This window comes from Vidua chalybeata, chromosome 9 (assembly GCF_026979565.1).
Source record: "Vidua chalybeata isolate OUT-0048 chromosome 9, bVidCha1 merged haplotype, whole genome shotgun sequence".
In the NCBI taxonomy this organism is placed as follows: domain Eukaryota; kingdom Metazoa; phylum Chordata; class Aves; order Passeriformes; family Viduidae; genus Vidua; species Vidua chalybeata.
In genome coordinates, this window is record NC_071538.1 from 5,507,787 (window position 1) to 5,527,925 (window position 20,139).

At 46.9% G+C, this 20,139-nt stretch overlaps 1 protein-coding gene and 1 long non-coding RNA gene across 5 annotated transcripts in view; one reads left to right on the forward strand and one right to left on the reverse strand.

The window, feature by feature from the left end:
• Positions 1-20,139, forward strand: part of LRRC7 (leucine rich repeat containing 7) — a 109,213-nt gene that overhangs the window by 68,524 nt on the left and 20,550 nt on the right. For all 4 annotated transcript variants that reach the window (XM_053950428.1, XM_053950429.1, XM_053950430.1 and 1 more), the window contains exons 11-16: positions 348-477; positions 1,656-1,771; positions 7,874-7,943; positions 9,756-9,855; positions 11,736-11,860; positions 14,617-14,817. In XM_053950428.1, coding sequence (XP_053806403.1) covers positions 348-477; positions 1,656-1,771; positions 7,874-7,943; positions 9,756-9,855; positions 11,736-11,860; positions 14,617-14,817 — 742 coding nt within the window. The remainder of the gene's footprint in view (positions 1-347; positions 478-1,655; positions 1,772-7,873; positions 7,944-9,755; positions 9,856-11,735; positions 11,861-14,616; positions 14,818-20,139) is intronic.
• Positions 2,622-3,350, reverse strand: LOC128792218 (uncharacterized). The gene is made up of 2 exons (XR_008432346.1): positions 3,047-3,350; positions 2,622-2,748 (listed from the first exon to the last, which is right to left on the reverse strand). It is a non-coding gene; the product is annotated as an uncharacterized LOC128792218 (long non-coding RNA).

Below are 20,139 nucleotides of genomic sequence, written 5' to 3' on the forward strand. Positions count from 1 at the left end.
TATCCCAGAAAATCTGAACGATAGCACAGGCAAACCAAGCGGCCTTAAAGTGGGTTCCAAAAATCCCGTTGTTATAGACTTCTGCCAGGGAAATCATGGAATGATTTGGGTTGGGATGGACCTCAAAGCCACCCAGTGGCACCAGGGACACCTTCCACTGTCACAGGGTGCTCCAGCCTGGCCTGGGACACTTCCAGGGATCCAGAGGCAGCCCCAGCAGATCTCCCCTGGACGTTCCCTCTCCGGGCTGGTGGCGCCTGGAGCTGGTGAAGCTCCCAGAGGTTTGGGGCTGTTCCTTTGGAGGTGCAGTCCCTGCACGGCCACTAACCAGGGGTTTCCCATTCCAGCTTGTCCCTGCTGGAGGAATTCGACTGCAGCTGCAACGAGTTGGAGTCGCTGCCCTCCACCATCGGGTACCTGCACAACCTGCGCACCCTGGCCGTGGACGAGAACTTCCTCCCGGAGCTGCCCAGAGAAGTGAGCGGCTCCCCGTGCCCCATTCCAGGCTGGCACGTCCCGTGGGAACCAGCATCCCATCCCATCCCTGGGATGTCCCGTGGGAACCAGCATCCCATCCCATCCCATCCCATCCCATCCCATCCCATCCCATCCCTGGGATGTCCCGTGGGAACCAGCATCCCATCCCATCCCATCCCATCCCATCCCATCCCATCCCATCCCATCCTTGGGATGTCCCCTGGGAGCCAGCATCCCCTCCCATCCCTGGGATGTCCTGTGGGAACGAGCATTATATCCCTGGGATGTCCCGTGGGATCCAGGATCCCATCCCTGGGATGTCCTGTGGGATCCAGCATCCCATCCCTACCCTGGGATGTCCCGTGGGAACCAGCATCCCCTCCTCTCCCTGGAATGTCCTGTGGGATCCAGCATCCCATCCCATCCCTGGGAAGTCCCGTGGGATCCAGCATCCCATCCTTGCCCTGGGATGTCCTGTGGGAACGAGCATTATATCCCTGGGATGTCCTGTGGGATCTAGGATCCCATCCTTGGGTTGTCCCCTGGGATCCAGGATCCCATCCCATCCCTGGATCCCATCCCATCCCATCCCATCCCTGGGATGTCCCATGGGATCCAGGATCCCATCCCATCCCATCCCATCCCTGGATCCCATCCCATCCCATCCCATCCCTGGATCCATCCCATCCCATCCCATCCCATCCCTGGGATGTCCCCTGGGATCCAGGATCCCATCCCATCCCTGGATCCCATCCCATCCCTGGATCCCATCCCATCCCATCCCATCCCTGGATCCCATCCCATCCCATCCCATCCCTGGGATGTCCCCTGGGATCCAGGATCCCATCCCTGCCCCACAGACAGATCACAGCTGCTCGTGGAATCGTCTGGGCGTGCAAGAGCAAACACTGCCTCGGTGCTGGGTGGTAAAGCTGAGCAGTCCATGGGAATCCATGGGATTCTGAGCAATCCATGGGAAGCTGGGAATATCCCTGTGAGGAGCAGCGTGAGGAACCCCAGGCGTTCGCAGGAAAATGTGGTTTTTTTGGTTGAATTTTGGATTTTCTGCCTTTTGTGGCTTCCAGTAAAACCCAATTTAGGCACCTCCCGACATGAGAAGTGATAATGAGCATTCCCAAATTTGGGATTCCATCATTTGGGCTTTTCCATTCCCGCAGATTGGGAGCTGTAAGAACGTGACTGTGATGTCCCTGCGCTCCAACAAACTGGAATTTCTGCCTGATGAGATTGGCCAGATGCAGAAGCTGAGGGTGTTAAATCTGAGTGATAACAGGTACAGTTCACAGCTTTTTTTTTTTTTTTTTTAGCCAATTTAAGATTTTTTTTTTAATTTAAACTTTTCCTTTGAGGTCTTTATAAAGATAATTTATCTGAGATATATTTTAAAATTAAAAAATATCTTTAGAATTCTTGTTTTACAATAGCATCATTATGATTTAATTTATTTAAAGTGTAAGGAAAGAATCTTGGTTGTTTTTTCTTGATGCTCATGGTTTGGTCTCAGCTCCTTTGACATCCAAGGGCAAACTTCAAGAAAACTGAATAAGGCAAAAATCTGGATCTTGATGTATTTTAATAGCGTCAAATTCATTTCCTTATTTTATCTCCTGTTATTTCCATGAAAAAAAAAAAAGAGATATTGTATATAGACTTGTAATATTTAATGATTAAAAAGCTGATACCCAGGGAACCAGGAAACAGGAATTATCCTGCATCCACTGAAATCCAAGGAACACTTTTCATTTCCTTCAGCAGATTTTTTTTTTTTTTTTTTTTGTCAAACCCCAGATTCATTTGCCCTTATGCACAGGACTGTGCTTAGATGAGAAACAAAATGCTTCCAATGAGCTGTCCTTGATCCTGTGCTGCCACAGGCACATGGAAAATCTGAATTTCCTTGGGTTTCATCCGTGTGGGTGTGCTGGGAGTGTGGTGGTTTGCAGCTTCAGCACGGGTTTGCTGGGTAGTGCAGGATGTGGGGGGTGAGTTCCTTTTTCTCTCCTGGACTTGCCATCCACACTCGGCAAAAATTAGGGAAGGATTTCCCAGCCCAGTTTCGTTGCTGAGATCCGGGTTGAACATAAAAATATAAGTTACATGAAGACATAGAGAACCCCCTGGAATATTGTTTAAATTCCTTCATTCAGTTCCATTCGGTCCTGCATTGCAATTCCGTGGCACAAATTCCGTCCTGTCCCAAACCCAGTGGGTTTCCAGCTGGATGTCCCCAGGGCTGGTCCCTCCCCTGCCCTGTGGGGACACAAAGGAGGGGACACGGGGCAGAGGACAGTGCTGATCCAGGATTTCTTGGGAGTTAGGAATGCAGGGAGCCTTCCCTGGCACGTTAAACCACCCTGAAAAGGTCACTGCCCCCTTTTCCAACCCGGAATTGTGCCAGGAGTTTGAGCTGGGGAACAAGGAAGCTGTTGGGATGTATTTGGGGTCTTTCCCATTTTTTTCCTCCAGTGATTTTCCTGCTGGTTCCATCACTGGTGTGTAGGGACTGACTGGGATGCTGAGGTGGGACAGGGCAGGCAGGGCTCCCCACCTTGCTGGGTTCCAGCAGAATTCCAACCCCCTGCCCAGTTGGGAGAGGATTGGGATTTCCACTGGAGAGGAAGGGGATTATGGGACCAGTATCCCAGTGATGTGGGGTGGGATGTGCTCTTCCATGGGGTGGGATGTGGTGTTTGTTCCATGGGATGGAATGTGATGTTCCATGGGGTGGAATGTGATGTTCCATGGGGTGGAATGTGATGTTCCATGGGATGGAATGTGATGTTCCATGGGTGGAATGTGGTCTTCCATGGGTGGAATGTGATGTTCCACAGGGTGTTCCATGGGATGGAATGTAGTGTTTGTTCCATGGGATGGAATGTGATGTTCCATGGGATGGGATGTGATGTTCCATGGGTGGGATGTGGTCTTCCATGGGTGGAATGTGATGTTCCATGGGATGGGATGTGATGTTCCATGGGTGGGATGTGGTCTTCCATGGGTGGAATGTGATGTTCCATGGGGTGGGATGTGATGTTCCATGGGTGGGATGTGATGTTCCATGGGTGGGATTTGATGTTCCATGGGTGGGATGTGGTGTTCCATGGGTGGGATGTGGTGTTCCATGGGTGGAATGTGATGTTCCATGGGTGGGATTTGATGTTCCATGGGTTGAATGTGATGTTCCATGGGTGGGATGTGATGTTCCATGGGTGGGATGTGTTGTTCCATGGGTGGGATGTGATGTTCCATGGGTGGGATGTGGTGTTCCATGGGTGAGATGTGATATTCCATGGGGGGGGATGTGATGTTCCATGGGTGGGATGTGGTGTTCCACAGGGTGTTCCATGGGATGGAATGTAGTGTTTGTTCCATGGGATGGAATGTGGTGTTCCATGGGGTGGAATGTGATGTTCCACGGGGTGGGATGTGGTGTTCCACAGGGTGTTCCATGGGATGGAATGTAGTGTTTGTTCCATGGGATGGAATGTGATGTTCCATGGGATGGAATGTGATGTTCCATGGGTAGGATTTGATGTTCCATGGGGTGGAATGTGATGTTCCATGGGTGGGATGTGATGTTCCATGGGTGGGATTTGATGTTCCATGGGATGGAATGTGATGTTCCATGGGATGGAATGTGATGTTCCATGGGTGGGATTTGATGTTCCATGGGGTGGAATGTGATGTTCCATGGGTGGGATGTGGTGTTCCATGGGTGGGATGTGCTCTTCCATGGATGTGGTGTTTGTTCCATGGGGTGGGATGTGGCAGCTGTGCCCTTCCCACTCCCCCTCAGTGGTGTCTGGTGACCCAGATCCCAGACCTTCAACCCTCAAACCTGACTGAATTGTCTGTAAACCTGGTGGAACCATCTCCTCTACTTTTCTGGAGTGGTTTGGGAAGTGAATCTTTCCAAACCTTTCCTCCTCTGTTGCTCCCAGCTCCGGCTGAGTTTGAACATTGCCCTGATGAGATGTTGGGATAATTCTTTTGCCATGGAACTTCCCACCTCAGTGAAAACTACAAAGTTCTGACATTCTGCACCAAAGAGTTTGGATTAAGTCCAGACACCTTCTTAATGTTGGATTCTTAGTGATTTTTTTACTTTCTGTGGTCCCAGCTTCACGTTCATCACCATTCCAGCAATCCCTGTTGTTCCTTTGGATGAGCCCACGCGTTCACACCAAAGAGAGCTGGAGCTCCACTTCCTGCTGGAACATTCCCGTTCCCACAGCAGCTCTGGCCCTCTGCTGTTCCCTGGACCTGGCAGAGGAGGGAGATCCCAGGAGCTCTTTCCCTGGAGCCCTCGGAAGAAGGGACACGTTTTGCTCAGGGGGAATCGGTGTTTGAGCCTCTCTCCGGAGCATTTTGGATCAGGAATCCCAGATTCCATTCTGCTCAGGGGAATCAGTGTCTGAGTCCCTTCAAGATCACTGGATCTCTGATCTTTGCCACTACAGACCTTCACTCTGTTCCGTGTCTTCTCCTCATCCCTGGATGCTGGCACTTGCTGATCTTTGAATTTCAGGATTTCCTTCAAACTCCCATGTTGGAATTCCACTTAACCCGAGGCAATGCCTCCAGCTTTCCTCCCCCATGCCATGCCACACCCTCTAAGCTGTGTCCAAACTTCTCATCTCCACACCTGGGAGTCCTCTCTCCCTTTATCTTCCCAGCTCCAAACCTTTCCAAAGGGAACGCAGGATTCTCTCAGCTCTGCCCAGCAGAGCCAGCAGGGGCTGGATCTGGATCCAGGAGGTGCCCGTGGTGAGGAGTTTGTGCAGGAGCAGCTCTGTGGAAGCTCTGGGAGCTCCAGTTCATCCCGAATTTCTCCCAGGGGTGGCTGCTCAGCCTCAGGAGTCTGGAAATCCCAAATTCCTTACCAGTAACCGGTGTCCCTGCCCATGGGTACCACAAACACCTTGTCTCCCAACTGCTTCTCCTCTCTCCTCAGAGTCCTTCCAGGTCTGAGCCCTGTGATTGAGAGGTAGAATTGTTAGAAAAGTCCATTTGGGCTACACTTCCCACAGAGCCTCGGTTACTGGTAAGTGACCTTTCTTTTAGTTCCAGATTGTTCTTAAAGAGCTGAGAGAGCCCCCACTTCCTGCTCTTGAAAGGACTGAGAGAACCCCCTCTTTCTGTTCCTAAAGAGCTGAGAGAAACCCCTCTTTCTGTTCCTAAAAGGACTGAGAGAAACCCCTCTTTCTGTTCCTAAAGAGCTGAGAGAAACCCCTCTTTCTATTCTTAAAGAGCTGAGAGAAACCCCTCTTTCTGTTCCTAAAGAGCTGAGAGAACCCCCCTTTCTGCCCCTAAAAGGACTGAGAGAATCCCCCCATTCTATTCCTAAAGGAAGTGAGAGAATCCTAAAGGGGCTGAGAGAAACCCCTCTTTCTGTTCCTAAAGAGCTGAGAGAACCCCCCATTCCTCTCCCTAAAAGGACTGAGAGAACCCCCTCTTTCTGTCCTAAAAGAGCTGAAAGAATCCCCCCCTTTCTGATCCTAAAGGGCTGAGTGAATTCCCCCTTCCTGTTCCTAAAAGAGCCAAGAGAATCCCCCTCTTTCTGTTCCTAAAAGGGCTGAGAGAACCCCCCTGCTCCCAGTTCCTAAAACAGCTGAGTGAATTCCCCATTCCCATTCTTAAAGAGCTGAGTGATTTCCCCACTTCTGTCCTAAAAGAGCTGAGTGAATCCCCCTTTCTGTCTGCACTTCTGGGGTCCCTCCCACAGAAGTCAGAAAAGCTCCTCAGACCTCACCATCCATCCCCACAAACTCCATTCCCTGGGTCCTTTCCTCCTCCTGGTCAGGAATTAGGATTTAGTCAGGGGGGTTGCACGTGTGTTGCTACAGATGAAGAGTTTTTCCTGCACTGCAGGAATTGTGCACTGCACAATTTAAAAGCAAAAAAATGTGTTAGAAAAAGAGGCTGGGGCTTGGCTTGGCTGGAAATGTTCAAAGCCCAGCAATGATTTTGGGTGCTCCCCGTCCTTGAGCTCAAATTTGAGGTTTTTCCTTTCAAAACCTTTGAAATCAGGCCTTGTTTGACGTTTAAAAGTTGTATCCAGGGGTCTTGGCAAAGCAAATGAAGAATGCAGAGTTCTGTGATTGGTTGGGAATGGAACTGGAAAATCAGCATGGAATGGTCTTGTCCCACATCTTTCCAAGGGGTGTGGCCAGTTCTTCTCCCTCTGGTTCCCAGCTCTCCTCCCGAGTTCCCTGGAGCATCCCAGTGCCCTTCCAGAGGCACCTTTCCATCTAGTCCTGACTTTTGTGTTCCATTCTGAGATGCCCAGAAACGTGGGAGTCACTTCCATGGGATGCGGGGTCTGAGGCTGGCACAAAAGGGCTTTTCCTCCTGATTTTTCCCAAGTCCCATTTAGGATTTGGTTTTTCCAATGCTCCTTCAACTCCCAGGAGCTGGGAGAGCCTCAGTCCGTGGCTGGGCCAGGCCAAGTGTTGGGAAGGAGCAGGGTTAGGTGGGAAATGGGGAAGGAATTCTTGGATGTGAGGGTGGGGAGGCCCTGGAATGGAATTCCCAGATTTGCCGTGGCTGCTCCATCCCTGGGAGTGTCCAAGGCCAGGCTGGAGCAGCCTGGGATCGTGGAAGGTGTCCCTGCCCATGGAACAGTGGGATGGGGTGGGATGGGATGGGATGGGATGGGATTTGAGGTCTCTCCCAACCCAAACCATCCTGGATTCCATGGTTCTATAAAACACCCTGTTCAGAAGGAGTTATGGCAAAAGCTTCAATGAAGATTCCACAAATATCCTGCCATCCATTCCCATTCCCACTCCCAGATCCCTTTTAGGAAATTGTGTTTAAATGTCTCATTAAAATGCTGATTTTTTTTTTTCTCCTGCTCCATTTAGTTTTGTCATTTAGGTTCACTATGAACATTTATATTATTTTAATATTTGGTCTGACATTCCAACAAAAATGAATTTTCCATCATCTTGGAATATTTCTGTTCCAAATCTCCGGTGTCCAATAAAGGGAGCTCTGTGAGTGACACTGAGGTTCCTCTAAACCTCCCTGGGACCAAGATTTTTTTTCTTTTTTTCTATCTTATAGGTGTAATTTTATTACACTATAACCAAGGGAAAATAATCAGTTTCTCCTCAATATTAAAGGATGTGGTGTCAGCACTTCTACTTTCCAAATAGAACTCTTAATGTGGAATATTAATCAAATATATAATAATAATAATAGGAATAACAATAACAGGAACATTGATAAAATATTGCATTTTGGTAAAACTGATTTTAAAAAGCAGTGGAATTTTAGCTATTTCAGTGTGATAAACATGCTGCATACAAATCTTTAAATAAATTACTTTGGAAATGAAGGATTCACCTTGTCCCAATATTCTCCTTTACAGACTGAAGAATTTGCCCTTCACTTTTACCAAACTCAAAGAACTGGCAGCCTTGTGGCTTTCTGACAACCAGGTAACGCCTTGCAGTATTCCCATTTTCCTTAGGAAAGGGGCTGTCAATGAACCCTGTCACTCAATACAAGATTTAGAAGAATTTTGGAAGGGTTTGCTCCCAGCCCAGCTGTAGATTTCCATATCCAGCCATAAATCCTGCCGGGTGTCACTTTTTAACATGGAAAAATCACTTTTGCAGGATTTATTTCACCAGGATCAGCTTCTGCCTCCTCACCAAAGTAGTAAATAAGGGGCAAAAGCAGCACGGGAATATTTTTGAAGTAGAAATTCAAGATGTTTATTCCCAAACTCGTTATTATCCTGTCCCCACCCTTTGCTCCATCTGCTCCTCTCTCCTTGGCTCCCTCTTCCCTTTTCCCACCCGTTCTCCCATCCCTGCACATTTTAAACTCCACAGCAGTCAGGGAGAGTTCAAACAAGTCAAAGCTGCACAAGGACTCTGGGTCTTGCTTTGGAGAAAACTCATTTCTGTGCCTTTGAAATCTGAGGGGGCCTTTCTTTGTTCCAGGACTCTGGTTTATAGCAGATATTCTTTGGGATTCTATTTTAAATCGAATTATGCAACAGGAACCCTGAGAAATGCAACGGTTCCAGCAGCAGCTGAGCCCTAAAATAAGTCTGAAATGTACATTTAGTTTTAGAGCCGAGCCAAAAATGTGAAAGCTGAAAGGTGGGGGGGGGGGGGGGGAGGTAATAGAAAAATATTATTAAATTTTAATGTGTTAAATGAGGAATCTTGGGGGTTTTTCCCCCTCTGATTTACATTTTTAAAAAATAACATTGCCTGGCTGTGCAGCCCAGGCACAGAACACCCCCAGCCCTTTAAATACACAACATTTTCCAGCATTTTGGCTTTCCTATGGCGTAGCAAGGATTGATTTCCACTCTCTGGGCTGTGACAGTCGCTCCTGGACCACAGCGACTTTGGGTGATCAAACATCCCCAGCTGCAGTCAAACACAGCAGGAATTCCCAGGGAATGCTCCTTGGGAATTCTGCCGTGCCCTGCACCACGTTTACTCCCCGGGGAGCTGCCAGCCACCAGGAATTTACTCCTCATCGTTCATTAACTCTTCGTTAGGCCTGGCTTAAAACGCATCCCAAGGGGTGTTTAAGTGTGCAGTGCCAGGTCTGCTCCCTGATCCTTTTCCCTCGGAGCACCAGGCAGGGCTCCCCGTGCCCCGTTCTGCTGGGAATGCCAGGAATTGCAGGAGTCAGGGGAGGCACGGGGGGCTGCACGCTCCTGCAGCCCCCCGGGAGTTTGTGCTGCTGCACAGCTGCAGCCAGCCTGGTGCTCCCTGCGCAGGGAAAGCTGGATCCTGCCCAGCTGCCAGGATGTGGATATTCTCAGTTCAGGCAGAGAGAAAAGGAGAGAGATTTCTACCAGGCTAAGCCTGGGAAGAAGTCCGAGAGGAATGTAAACAATCTGTTACTTCTCTTTCCATCCACACTGTTTATAGATGTGTTCTACCACACTGACCTGAGCCCAGTGTGCCAATCAGGTGAAATGGTTTTACTTTAAGACCAATGGAATTAGTCCTCATGATGTTCTCTATAAAAGAGAGAAGTGCTTTTGAATAAACGGATCATTCTTTGCCTTCTGAACTTGGAGTCATTTTATCCCCATCCCTGCCTCAGCAGCGACACCTGGAATGAATGGACGTGTTCCCATTCTATTGTCTATTGTCTATTACTATTATTATTATTATTATTATTATTATTATTATTATTGTTATTAATATTAATGTTAATATTATTAATATTATTATTATTATTTTATTTATTTGTTGTTGTTATCCCATTCCCCGCAGTCCAAGGCCCTGATCCCGCTGCAGACCGAGGCGCACCCCGAGACCAAGCAGCGCGTGCTCACCAACTACATGTTCCCCCAGCAGCCCCGCAGCGATGAAGGTACAGCCCAGCAGCTCCTTCTCGGGGAGGGAAAGGGCCAGGAGGGCTCAGCCCTGCCCCACTGCATCCCAAGGCCGCGGGGACATCCCTGGTTTGGCCCACGTGGAGGAATCCTGGGATCCCCAGGCTGTCAGACTGACGTTCTCTGATTTACGCTTCCAGTCTGACATTTTCACATTGACATTTTCTGATTTATGCTTTCAGACTGACATTTTCTGATTCACAGTTTCACATTGACATTTTCTGATTTACAATTTCAGACTGACATTCTCTGATTCACAATTTCCGACTGACATTTTCTGATTCACATTTTCACATTGACATTTTCTGATTTATACTTTCAGACTGACATTTTCTGATTCACAATTTCAGACTGACATTCTCTGATTTGCAATCTCACACTGACATCTTCTGATTGACACTTTCAGACTGACATTTTCACGTGGACATTTTCTAATTTACACTTGCAGATTTACGCTTTCAGACTGACATTTTCTCATTTACACTTCCAGTCTGACATTTTCACATTGACATTTTCTGATTTACACTTTCAGACTGACATTTTCTGATTCACACTTTCAGATTTATGCTTTCAGACTGACATTTTCTGATTTACAATTTCAGACTGACATTCTCTGATTTACAATTTCCGACTGACATTTTCTGATTCACATTTTCACATTGACATTTTCTGATTTACCATTTCAGACTGACATTCTCTGATTTGCAATTTCACGCTGACATCTTCTGATTGACACTTTCAGACTGACATTTTCACATTGACATTTTCTCAGTTACACTTTCAGGCTGACATTTTCTGATTCACATTGTCAGACTGACGTTTTGTGATTTACAATTTCAGATTTATACTTTCAGACTGACATTTTATGATTGACACTTTCAGATTGACATTTTCTGATTTACAATTTCCCACAGACATTTTCTGAGTTACACTTTCAGATTTACACTTCCAGTCTGACATTTTCAGACTGACATTTTGTGATTTATGCTTTCAGACTGACGTTTTCTGATTCACATTTTCACATTGACATTTTCTGTTTCACAATTTCAGACTGACATTCTCTGATTTACGTTTTCACATTGACATTTTCTGATTCACATTTTCAGACTGACAGATTTTCTGATCTACAATTTCGGACTGCATTTTCTGATTTACCATTTTCACATTGACATTTCCTGTTTTAAAATTTCAGACTGACACTTTCACATTGACGTTTTCTCAGTTACACTTTCAGATTTACACTTTCAGGCTGACATTTTCTGATCTACAATTTCAGACTGACGTTTTCTGATTCACATTTTCACACTGACATTTCCTGTTTTACACTTTCAGGCTGACATTTTCTGATCTACAATTTCGGACTGCATTTTCTGATTTACCATTTTCACACTGACATTTCCTGTTTTACAATTTCAGACTGACATTCTCTGATTTACGTTTTCACATTGACATTTCCTGTTTTACAATTTCAGACTGACATTTTCTGATTGACACTTCCACCCTGACGATTCCTGAACCCCTTTTATTTTCAGAGAGGCTTTGCAGGAGCAGTGTGAGCCCAGCTCTGGGTGTGCACACCGGGAATTGCTGGGGATGTGCAGTTCCATGGCGTGGGGGCTCGGGGCTCCCAAACTTGGCTGGATTGAGGCTTTCCTCCACTAAATTCACATTTTCACACTGCCCCTCTCTCCAGGGCTGCCCCAAGCCCCGGTGGTGCTTCCCACCACTCTCATCCCACTTTTATTCACAACCCTGGAGTGGTTTCTCAGTTCCCCCGGGAGTTTTCAAACAATCACCCAGGTGACCAACAAGGAAAATCCGTTTGGGTCATTCCCACCTCCCTTTCCAACCCCTGCAGATTTCCAGTCAGACAGTGACAGCTTTAACCCCACTCTGTGGGAGGAGCAGAGGCAGCAGAGAATGACGGTGGCCTTTGAATTCGAGGACAAGAAGGAAGAGGAGGAGAATCCAGGGAAAGTCAAGGTGAGTACTGCTGGATTTATTCTGGGCTTCACGTGTTGTGGGCAGGGTTCAACATGCGGGTCTTGAATTGAGCTGGGTTTGTGTTTGAATGTCAGATTCCTGCTCTGTCCCAAAGGGAACTGAGAGAGAATTACTGTCCAACTTTTTTATTTACAGATTGTAGATAATAAATCATATCATTAATTATATATTAGTTATTAGTTATTAGTTATTAATTATTTAACTATATAATTAATTATGTTTATATATAATTATATGTGAATTTATTATAATTATATGTTAATTATATATAACTTGTATGTTAAATATAAGATATATGTTAATTATATAAAAAATATATATATATAATTTACAGATATTATATTATATTATAGTATAGTATAGTATAGTATAGTATATTATAGTATATTATAGTATATTATAGTATATTATAGTATATTTATTATATTATAGTATATTAATTTCTACAGAATTACTGTCCAACCACTGCTTTTTCAGGAATATTTGAATCCCACAGGGGATCCCATATTCCTCTCAAAGCAGAAGGCAGCGAGGGCTTTGCAGCCTCATGGAAAGGGCATCACCTGTGAAAAATGAAGTTCAAAGCACGAACTTCCTCCCCCAGTTCCATGGAATTAATGTCATTGCAGAGATCTCCACCAATCCCTCAATCAGCTGCGCTGTCAGGAGGATATTCTGAAACCTGTCAGCCTTTACATGGCATGGAAATGTCTCTTTTTTGGATAATAGCAAGGAATTATCCCACACTTAACCCTGCAGATTTCTAACCGTGGTAGAACACCCAGGCTAAAATGTAGGGTCAGAGATAAAATCATCTGAGGAGGTTTAAATCGGATTTTACTTCTCAAATTAACAGTTCTCTCGTCAATAGCGTTTTAACACCCCATTGAAAACTTGGTGGAAATTCTTGATTTTTCTTTCCAATATTTTTCCCAGCTGGGAATTTCTCTCCAGCTCCTGTGCCCAGAGCTAATGGACTCTTCTGCTTTAGTGAAACAGAAAATGAAGCCAAAAGCAGCCTGCACCTCACAATAAATAAGTTAAAGTGGAATTTTACCCTTGATGAATTGCAGGTTTATGGGTCATGCATGGAAAACAGCATCTGGGAAAGTTCTCTGTTGTTCCACAACTTTTATCAGAATTTTCCCTGGGGGTGACACGGCTGGAGGTTTCAACACGAACATTTTTAGCAGTTTCACCAGAGCTTTAAGGGATAAATTTAAATAAACATAAATTCCCAACAGGCAGTAACCACCAACTCTGCCGCATTTCATAACAGCAGAAGAAGTTTTCACTTTTTATCTCTCATCAAACTGAACTTTCAGCCAGACAGATGCTAAAATAGATTTGATAATTGGGATTGTTCAATGGCTTTATTTCCATCAAGGATTTTGAACTTCTGAAAATTCTCTCTTCGGGGTCAGGCTGCTTTTGATGTAGCCCTGGAATGGGATTGGCAGGGAGTAGATTCCCTCTGGGATGGTGAATGTGGATCAGTGAGGGAAAGGTCTGCATCCCACTGCTGTCCCCCACCAGGGCTGCAGGAGTTTGGCTGTTCGATATTAATGAAAATTAATACTCCCAGGAAGGGGCAACTCCTCTGAAATCCCAGTTTGGGGTTGGGAGTCTCATCCCAGCCTCCAGTTCCCTCTCCCTGGCAGATTCCTGAGGATTTGCTCTGTGCCTTGCCCTCAAGCCTGAGCTCTGGGAGACACCAAGTGCCTCATCAGGCTCCTCCTGAGCACAATTTCATTCAACCATAATTGAAGCAGGGCTTTTAGTGCTGCTTTCCAGACTTGATCTGTCTTTTTCTGTTGGAATTCTTTATTAAAAGTGGCATCCCACTCGCAGATTTTAACATTTTCTGTTCTACCCCGTGACGTTTGCTCTCCCCTGGTTCGGGTCTGGATGCCAGCACTTGACATGGTTTTATTTACCAAATCAATCATGCTTTTGCCTCTGAAATATTCCTGTGGACAGACCATTTTCAGCTAAATCCAAAAGTGTGTTTTTCCTACTCGCTGGGAATTTGAATGCAGGGAGCTAATCAAATCAGCTCACCTACACCACGAGGTAAAAGCTGCTGTGTGCTCAATTCCAGATCCTTTACCACCAGCAGGAATTTGAACTTTCCCAGCCTCATCACCCTGACATGCTCTGGGAAAGTTGGGAAGTTCAGATTAGTGGTGTTTTCCAGGAAATCTGTGGTTCTGACACTCAGCAAAAGCTCAGTCAGGGCTTGGGGGCTCCCTGGAGAGCTCTGGGTCTGTTCTCCTGTGCCAGAAAAGAGCCACAGACACCCGGCTGTGTGTGAGCATCATCCATCTCCAGGAGCCAGTGGCTCCCAGAGGATCAGATCCTGCTCTCAGCTGCCATCCATAATTCACATTAATTGAGTACACGGAGCGTGGCTGAATTAATTCTGCATTTGCAGCAGGATTGTTTGGGAAGATGTGATGGGATGTGTCGGCAGAGCTACCAACACCCTCCCAACGGGAGAGATGGGCTTGCAGGGAACCATCCCATCCCTTATTTTACGGCCCTGGGATGCTGACGAAGAGGGAATGATCAAATTTCAATCCTTAAACTCCTCAAACTCCCCAACCAGACCACCCAAACCTCGAGGAAAGCGCCCTCAGCCCAGACCTGTAACCGGGCTTTCCTCTGTGCTCTGTTTCCATCCCGTACTTCTGCTTCCATTCCTAACCGTACCTCCTCGTTTCCCGGCTGCTCAGGTTGAGATAAACCTCAAACGTTACCCCACGCCGTACCCCGAGGATCTGAAGAACATGGTGAAATCTGTGCAGAACCTGGTGAGCAAACCCAGCCTGGGCGTGCGGCCCGAGAACTCGGCCCCAGCCGCCAACACCGACCCCACGGGCAAGGACAAGTACGAGCACAAGTGGCCCCTGACCCCCAAGGAGATCTCCGTGGAGGTACTGTGAAGGACCCTTGCTCCTCCTCAGAATTCCAGACTCTTTTTTTTTCAGGGTCTTGAAGCCCCAGAGGATGTTTTGATCCTCCGGGAACCTCAGACCCGAGTGTTCCTCGTTCCTCCTGTGAAGTTTTATGTTGAGTTGCTGGGTTGCATTCAGGTTTAGACTGAGCTGATGAGTTCTGTCCAGTTTTAGGCTGAGTTGCTGTTTTTCCCAGTGCTGCTGGATTTTTGGGTTGAAATCTCCCTGGATGGGAGTTTTGCTGTGGATTTCTCCCAGCACTCTGTTCCATTTCAAGGGTGTGAGGTTGGCATGTGACAGGAGGATGGGCCCAGGCACCATTTCCATCCCATTTCATCTGTTCAGGACTCCTCGGGTCTGTGTGCCAGGAGGTTCTGCCCTTGGGATTGCTGCCAGGAGCAGGAATCCAATTAACCCTGCCCAGAGTTAATGAAGGCATCAGGAGAGCTCCTTCCAGTGCAGGGAGCAGCCCTGGATGCTGTGAGCTGCAGAATCCAGCTCCTCCTGGAGTGTTTGCCAAGCACAGGGACAAATCCTACCCCAGGATTAATCCCCAAAAGGTGAATTCCTAAATCCTGCAGTCCTGCTGGAGCTTGGTCTCATCTACCCCACCAAACGAGGGGAATCCCTTCCCATGGGAGCTGAGAAGCTTGGAGAGGTCTTGCAGGAATGCCAGCATTCCTGAAGGTCCTTGCAAAGCTTTAATGCTGAAAAGAAATAATTGAGGAGAAACATTTTCCTTCTTTTTCACTCCTTTGTTATCTGAACGTTGTAATAAACTCCTTGTCCTTGAAACAGGAATACCCTTGAAATATCCCCTGTCTGTGGTCAGTCCTGTGTGCAGGAATTGTTCTCCCTCAGATTTCCATGTCTTTGGCACAAATATTACACATTCAGCTGTAGCTGCTCTCTCAGTGCTGTGTTTTATTTGCAGTCAAACATTTTCATTCCTTAAAAAAATAACCCCCCAAATTTTTCTCCTCGAGCTGGCTTTGGAAAGCCTTCAACTCTAGGCACGATTTCAATTAGGACTAAAATATTGAAGTTAAATATTTAATTTCAACTAAAATAGTTCAGTTAAATCACTCATGTTTCCATCTAAATCTGAAATCTTCAATTCCACCATTATTCCCTTTTACTCATTAAATTCTCACTGTGTAAATCTGGTCCTTGAACCAGCTGGTGACTCAGGCCACGAGTCTTGACATTCTGCTCTTGTTGCTGAATATACAGAATTTATTTTGTATTAGCTATCATTTGAACTTGAATATTCTCAACAGCTTTCTGTGGGTTTTTACTATCCCTACGTGTTTCCATCTGGGATTTGATCCACGTGGCCTGGCAGAGGTTTTAGGTGTTTGGTCCCGTGGCTGTGGCCGGCGATGTGGCCTCCAGAAATCGGTGGTTTGTTACCATTTGTTAAAATAATGTTCATTTTGTCAATGAAAACACGGCCATCCCAGTGAGCTGAGCCCCAGCAGGGCCCTGGGAGCTGGCAGAGCCAGGGAATGCATCTGAAGGGAGGAGGAGGTGGCAGTGACACCACAAACACGGGATGCTGCTGGGGAGACATCCCTGCGGGTGTGCGGATGCAGGAACCTCAGAGAGCTCTGCAGGGAGAGCTGAGCTGCTGCAGCCAGAGCCCGGGGTGACTCCTGAAGTGCCACTAAATAATGGGAGTGCAGCTCCCTCCCGCAGCAGAGCTGGGAGCTCCCCCTCTTCCCAAGGGCCAATAGATGAGGTTTCATCTCCTGTGCTGTCATGGTGGAGATGGGGGAACTTTTCCAGGTTTTCATTTCCCTGGAACGGAGTCAAGAGTGGTACTGCAACTATTCCAGCAGCTGAAGAAAAGGGAAGGGATGATCTTGTCCTTCCCAGGCATTAGGAGGGGTTTTTAGCTCTAATCAGGGGGGTGCAGATCCATTTCCCTCTCCTTGGCTTCCTGCACCAGGATAAAACACACGGGAAGTGTAGGCAGAGGGTGAATGGATTTGTGAACAATACTGGCCTGATTTCAGTTGTAACCCATTAAATAAAACATAATTAAGCTCCATTTGCTTTGCAGATAATTAGCAGACAAACTCAAGCCTCGAGTTAAAGTGCACTTTGAAATTGCAGGTGTGTTGTGATGTAGCTAAAGGCTGAAGGCACTTTCTGATCCCAGGTAATTGAATTTCAGGTGCAGTGCTCACTTTTCATCCTCAGATAAGCTGGTTTCTGATCTCTTTTGCCTTTTCCTGCAATTAATTTGCATGTTTCTCTTCAGAAACTGTTTCTAAATAATGAAAGGGAGCATCTGGAATGAGGAGCTGCATGTCAAATCCACTGCACCATCCTTCACCTCCATTCACAATAAGCAAACAATATCTTGATTAATCATCAATTAAAACAAACCTCTTCATCATTCTAATTCTTTCTGGAAGATGTGAGTTTTGGCCAAAGAGGAGTCTGGGATTATTCAGGGAGTGGTGCTGCCTTTCCATGAGAAACAATGAGGAATATCAAGATCAGCAAGTCAGGTCTTTATAGTTCCTGTTCTTGATGGGTTTGCATTGAGAACATCCCACATTTCCTCTGCCTCATCCCTTCCCAGCGTCCTGGGCTGCTCCAGGCAGATTCCAGGAGTCCGGTCATTCCAAACATTCTGTCCCTCTGGATTATAATTTAATGTTCTTGTGTCCTCAGCCCGAATACTTGGTGATATTTCCCTTGCCAGTTGTTCTAATGGTTTGTACCAGGTATTTTCTCCTCACCACAGTTCTCTGCCCTCTTCCTGCATCCTTCCCCAGTTAATCCTGAGGAATAAATCCTGAGGAATAATCTCCAGGCACCCACTCAACACAATTGCATTTATCTCTTCCCTTTCTCCTTGCAATTTTCTTCCTATTACTGACCTTTCTGTTCTTCAGTTTGTAAGAAAAAGGTCCTCTTAAAGAGAGTGGGATTAAATGGAATATGATTTGGGGTTTTTACAGCGTATTTCACATATTCATGGCAGATTCACAAATGCCAGAGTGGTTCTTTCAAAAGTGCATTGGTTTTTGTTGGGTAGCTGGGCTGGGGGATGAAAAGAAAAGGAAAATACAATAAAATAGGGAACTTCATGCACCTGAAGTTCACCATCTTGTCAAAAAATGGAACTGCTGGGTCTTCCTCTCTTCCAGCAAGGGGTGGGGGGAGCAGTTTAAGCTTCAGACTCCTGGAATCTTCATGGCACAATATTGGGATTCCAGGTCCAAGCTAAAGAATCCAAAGAACCCCCCGAGTGCCCCCAGGCTGACCCTGAGCACAGCCCGAAATCACCTCTGGAGGCCCCGGGCAGGGAGGACCGAGCCCAAAGCTCCGAGGTACAGGCACACCTGGGCTGCTCAGGTGGAGAACTTCACCCTCTGCACCGCTCTGCACCCAGCACTGGGCCCCCACCAGTTTGTCCCAGTGCACTGGGAAAGGGCTGTGGGGGTCACTGGGCACCTGGAGAGCACCAGGGAAATCCTCTGCATGGGGAAGGGAAGGCTGGGCTGGGTCACTCCGTGTGGGAATCACCATGGAACTGCCTGAAGAATCACAGAATCACAGAGTCACAGAGTCACAGAATCACAGAATCACAGCATCACAGCATCACTGCATCACAGAATCACAGAATTATGAGGTTGGAAGAGACCTCCAAGATCATCAAGTCCAAGCTGTGCCCCAACACCTCAGCCAGACTACAGCACCCAGTGCCATGTCCAGTCTTTTTTTAAACACATCAGAGATGGTGATCCCACCACCTCCCAGGGAAGACAATTCCAGTACTTTATTATTCTTTCAGTGAATTTTTTTTTTCCTAATATCCAACCTGAACCTTCCCTGCCGCAGCTTGAGGCTGTGACCTCTTGTTCTGTCAGCGCTGCCCGGTGGAAGAGACCGACCCCACCTGTCTGCACCTCCCTTCAGGGAGCTGTGGGGAGCAATGAGGTCACCCCTGAGCCTCCTCTTCTCCGGGCTGAGCACCCCCAGCTCCTCCAAACGTTCCTCACAGGGTTTGTGTTTCCAGCCCCTCTCCAGCCTCGCTGCCTCCTCTGGATGTGCTCCAGCATCTCAACGTCCTTCCCAAACTGAGGAGCCAGAGCTGGGCACAGCCCTCGAGGTGTGCCCTCACCAGTGCTGAGTACAGGGGGAGAATGAGCTCCCTGCTCCTGCTGGCCACACCATTCCTGATCCAGGCCAGGAGCCGCTGGCCACCAGGGCACACTGCTGGCTCATGTCCAGCCGGCTGTCGAGCAGCACCCCCAGGTCCCTTTCTGCCTGGGCACTGTCCACCCACACCGTCCCCAGCCTGTAAGGTTGTAGGGGATTTTTGTGGCCAAATTAGCCCTGAGGGCGTTGGTTAAACTGAGGATGGCTCTTCTGGGAAGGCCCTGCCTCCAGTAGAACATCAGATACAGAGGGTTTGAAATAGCTCCGGTGTAAACAGAATTAAATTCTCCGAGGATAAATCACATGGCAAATGCTTCTACAAATCTCTGTCACTACAAAAAGTGCTTAATGGCAGGAAACCTCTGAAAGTTTCCTCCTTGTAAGTGAAAGCAAGAAAACTTTTAAACCTTGTAGCATTAAACATTCTAGCTATGTGGATTTGGTTTGGGTACTCCAGTTTAAATTGTTTCTCTAATTATTACATCTCTCCCTCTTGCCTTCCCTCTCCAAACTCACTGGAGAACCTTTACAACCAGTCAAGGTACAGAGACCCTCCTGTGTCACCCATCCCTGTCTCCCCAGGACACTCATCCTCCTCATCTCTGAGCTTTCTGCAGGGATGAGAAAAGCCCCAAAATTCCCATTGGTGCCTTCATTCCCTCCTAGCCACCCTAGGGGCCTAACTGTCCTAATTTAAAATGTCTCTTTCTAAGAACGAGTCCCACTTTCCTCCCCCGGTTTAACTGGGGTTATTTTCAGCACATGTCCTGTTGCAGGGCCTATGTGAAGGTCAGGTGTGCTGAACCCTCAGGCAGAAGTTTATTAAATCCAAATAATTTTAATTTAGCCACAAACTCCTCAGAGGCAAAGCCATTTTAATTAAGTACAGCTCCAGGGACAGCTGAATCTCTGGAAGGACTCACCAGAAATAACTGAGCAAGGAGTCCTCCCTCCTGAAATACCAATTGTTTACACTCAATTTGTGCTTTTTTCTTTCTGCTGGCAGCATTTTCGGTGACCTTGACTTCCTCAGAAATGTTTACACGGCCTTGATGTATCTTGCAAGTTCCCTTTGGTTTGTCCACAATTCCATAAACGAGCACATCACCCTAATTTTGAGGA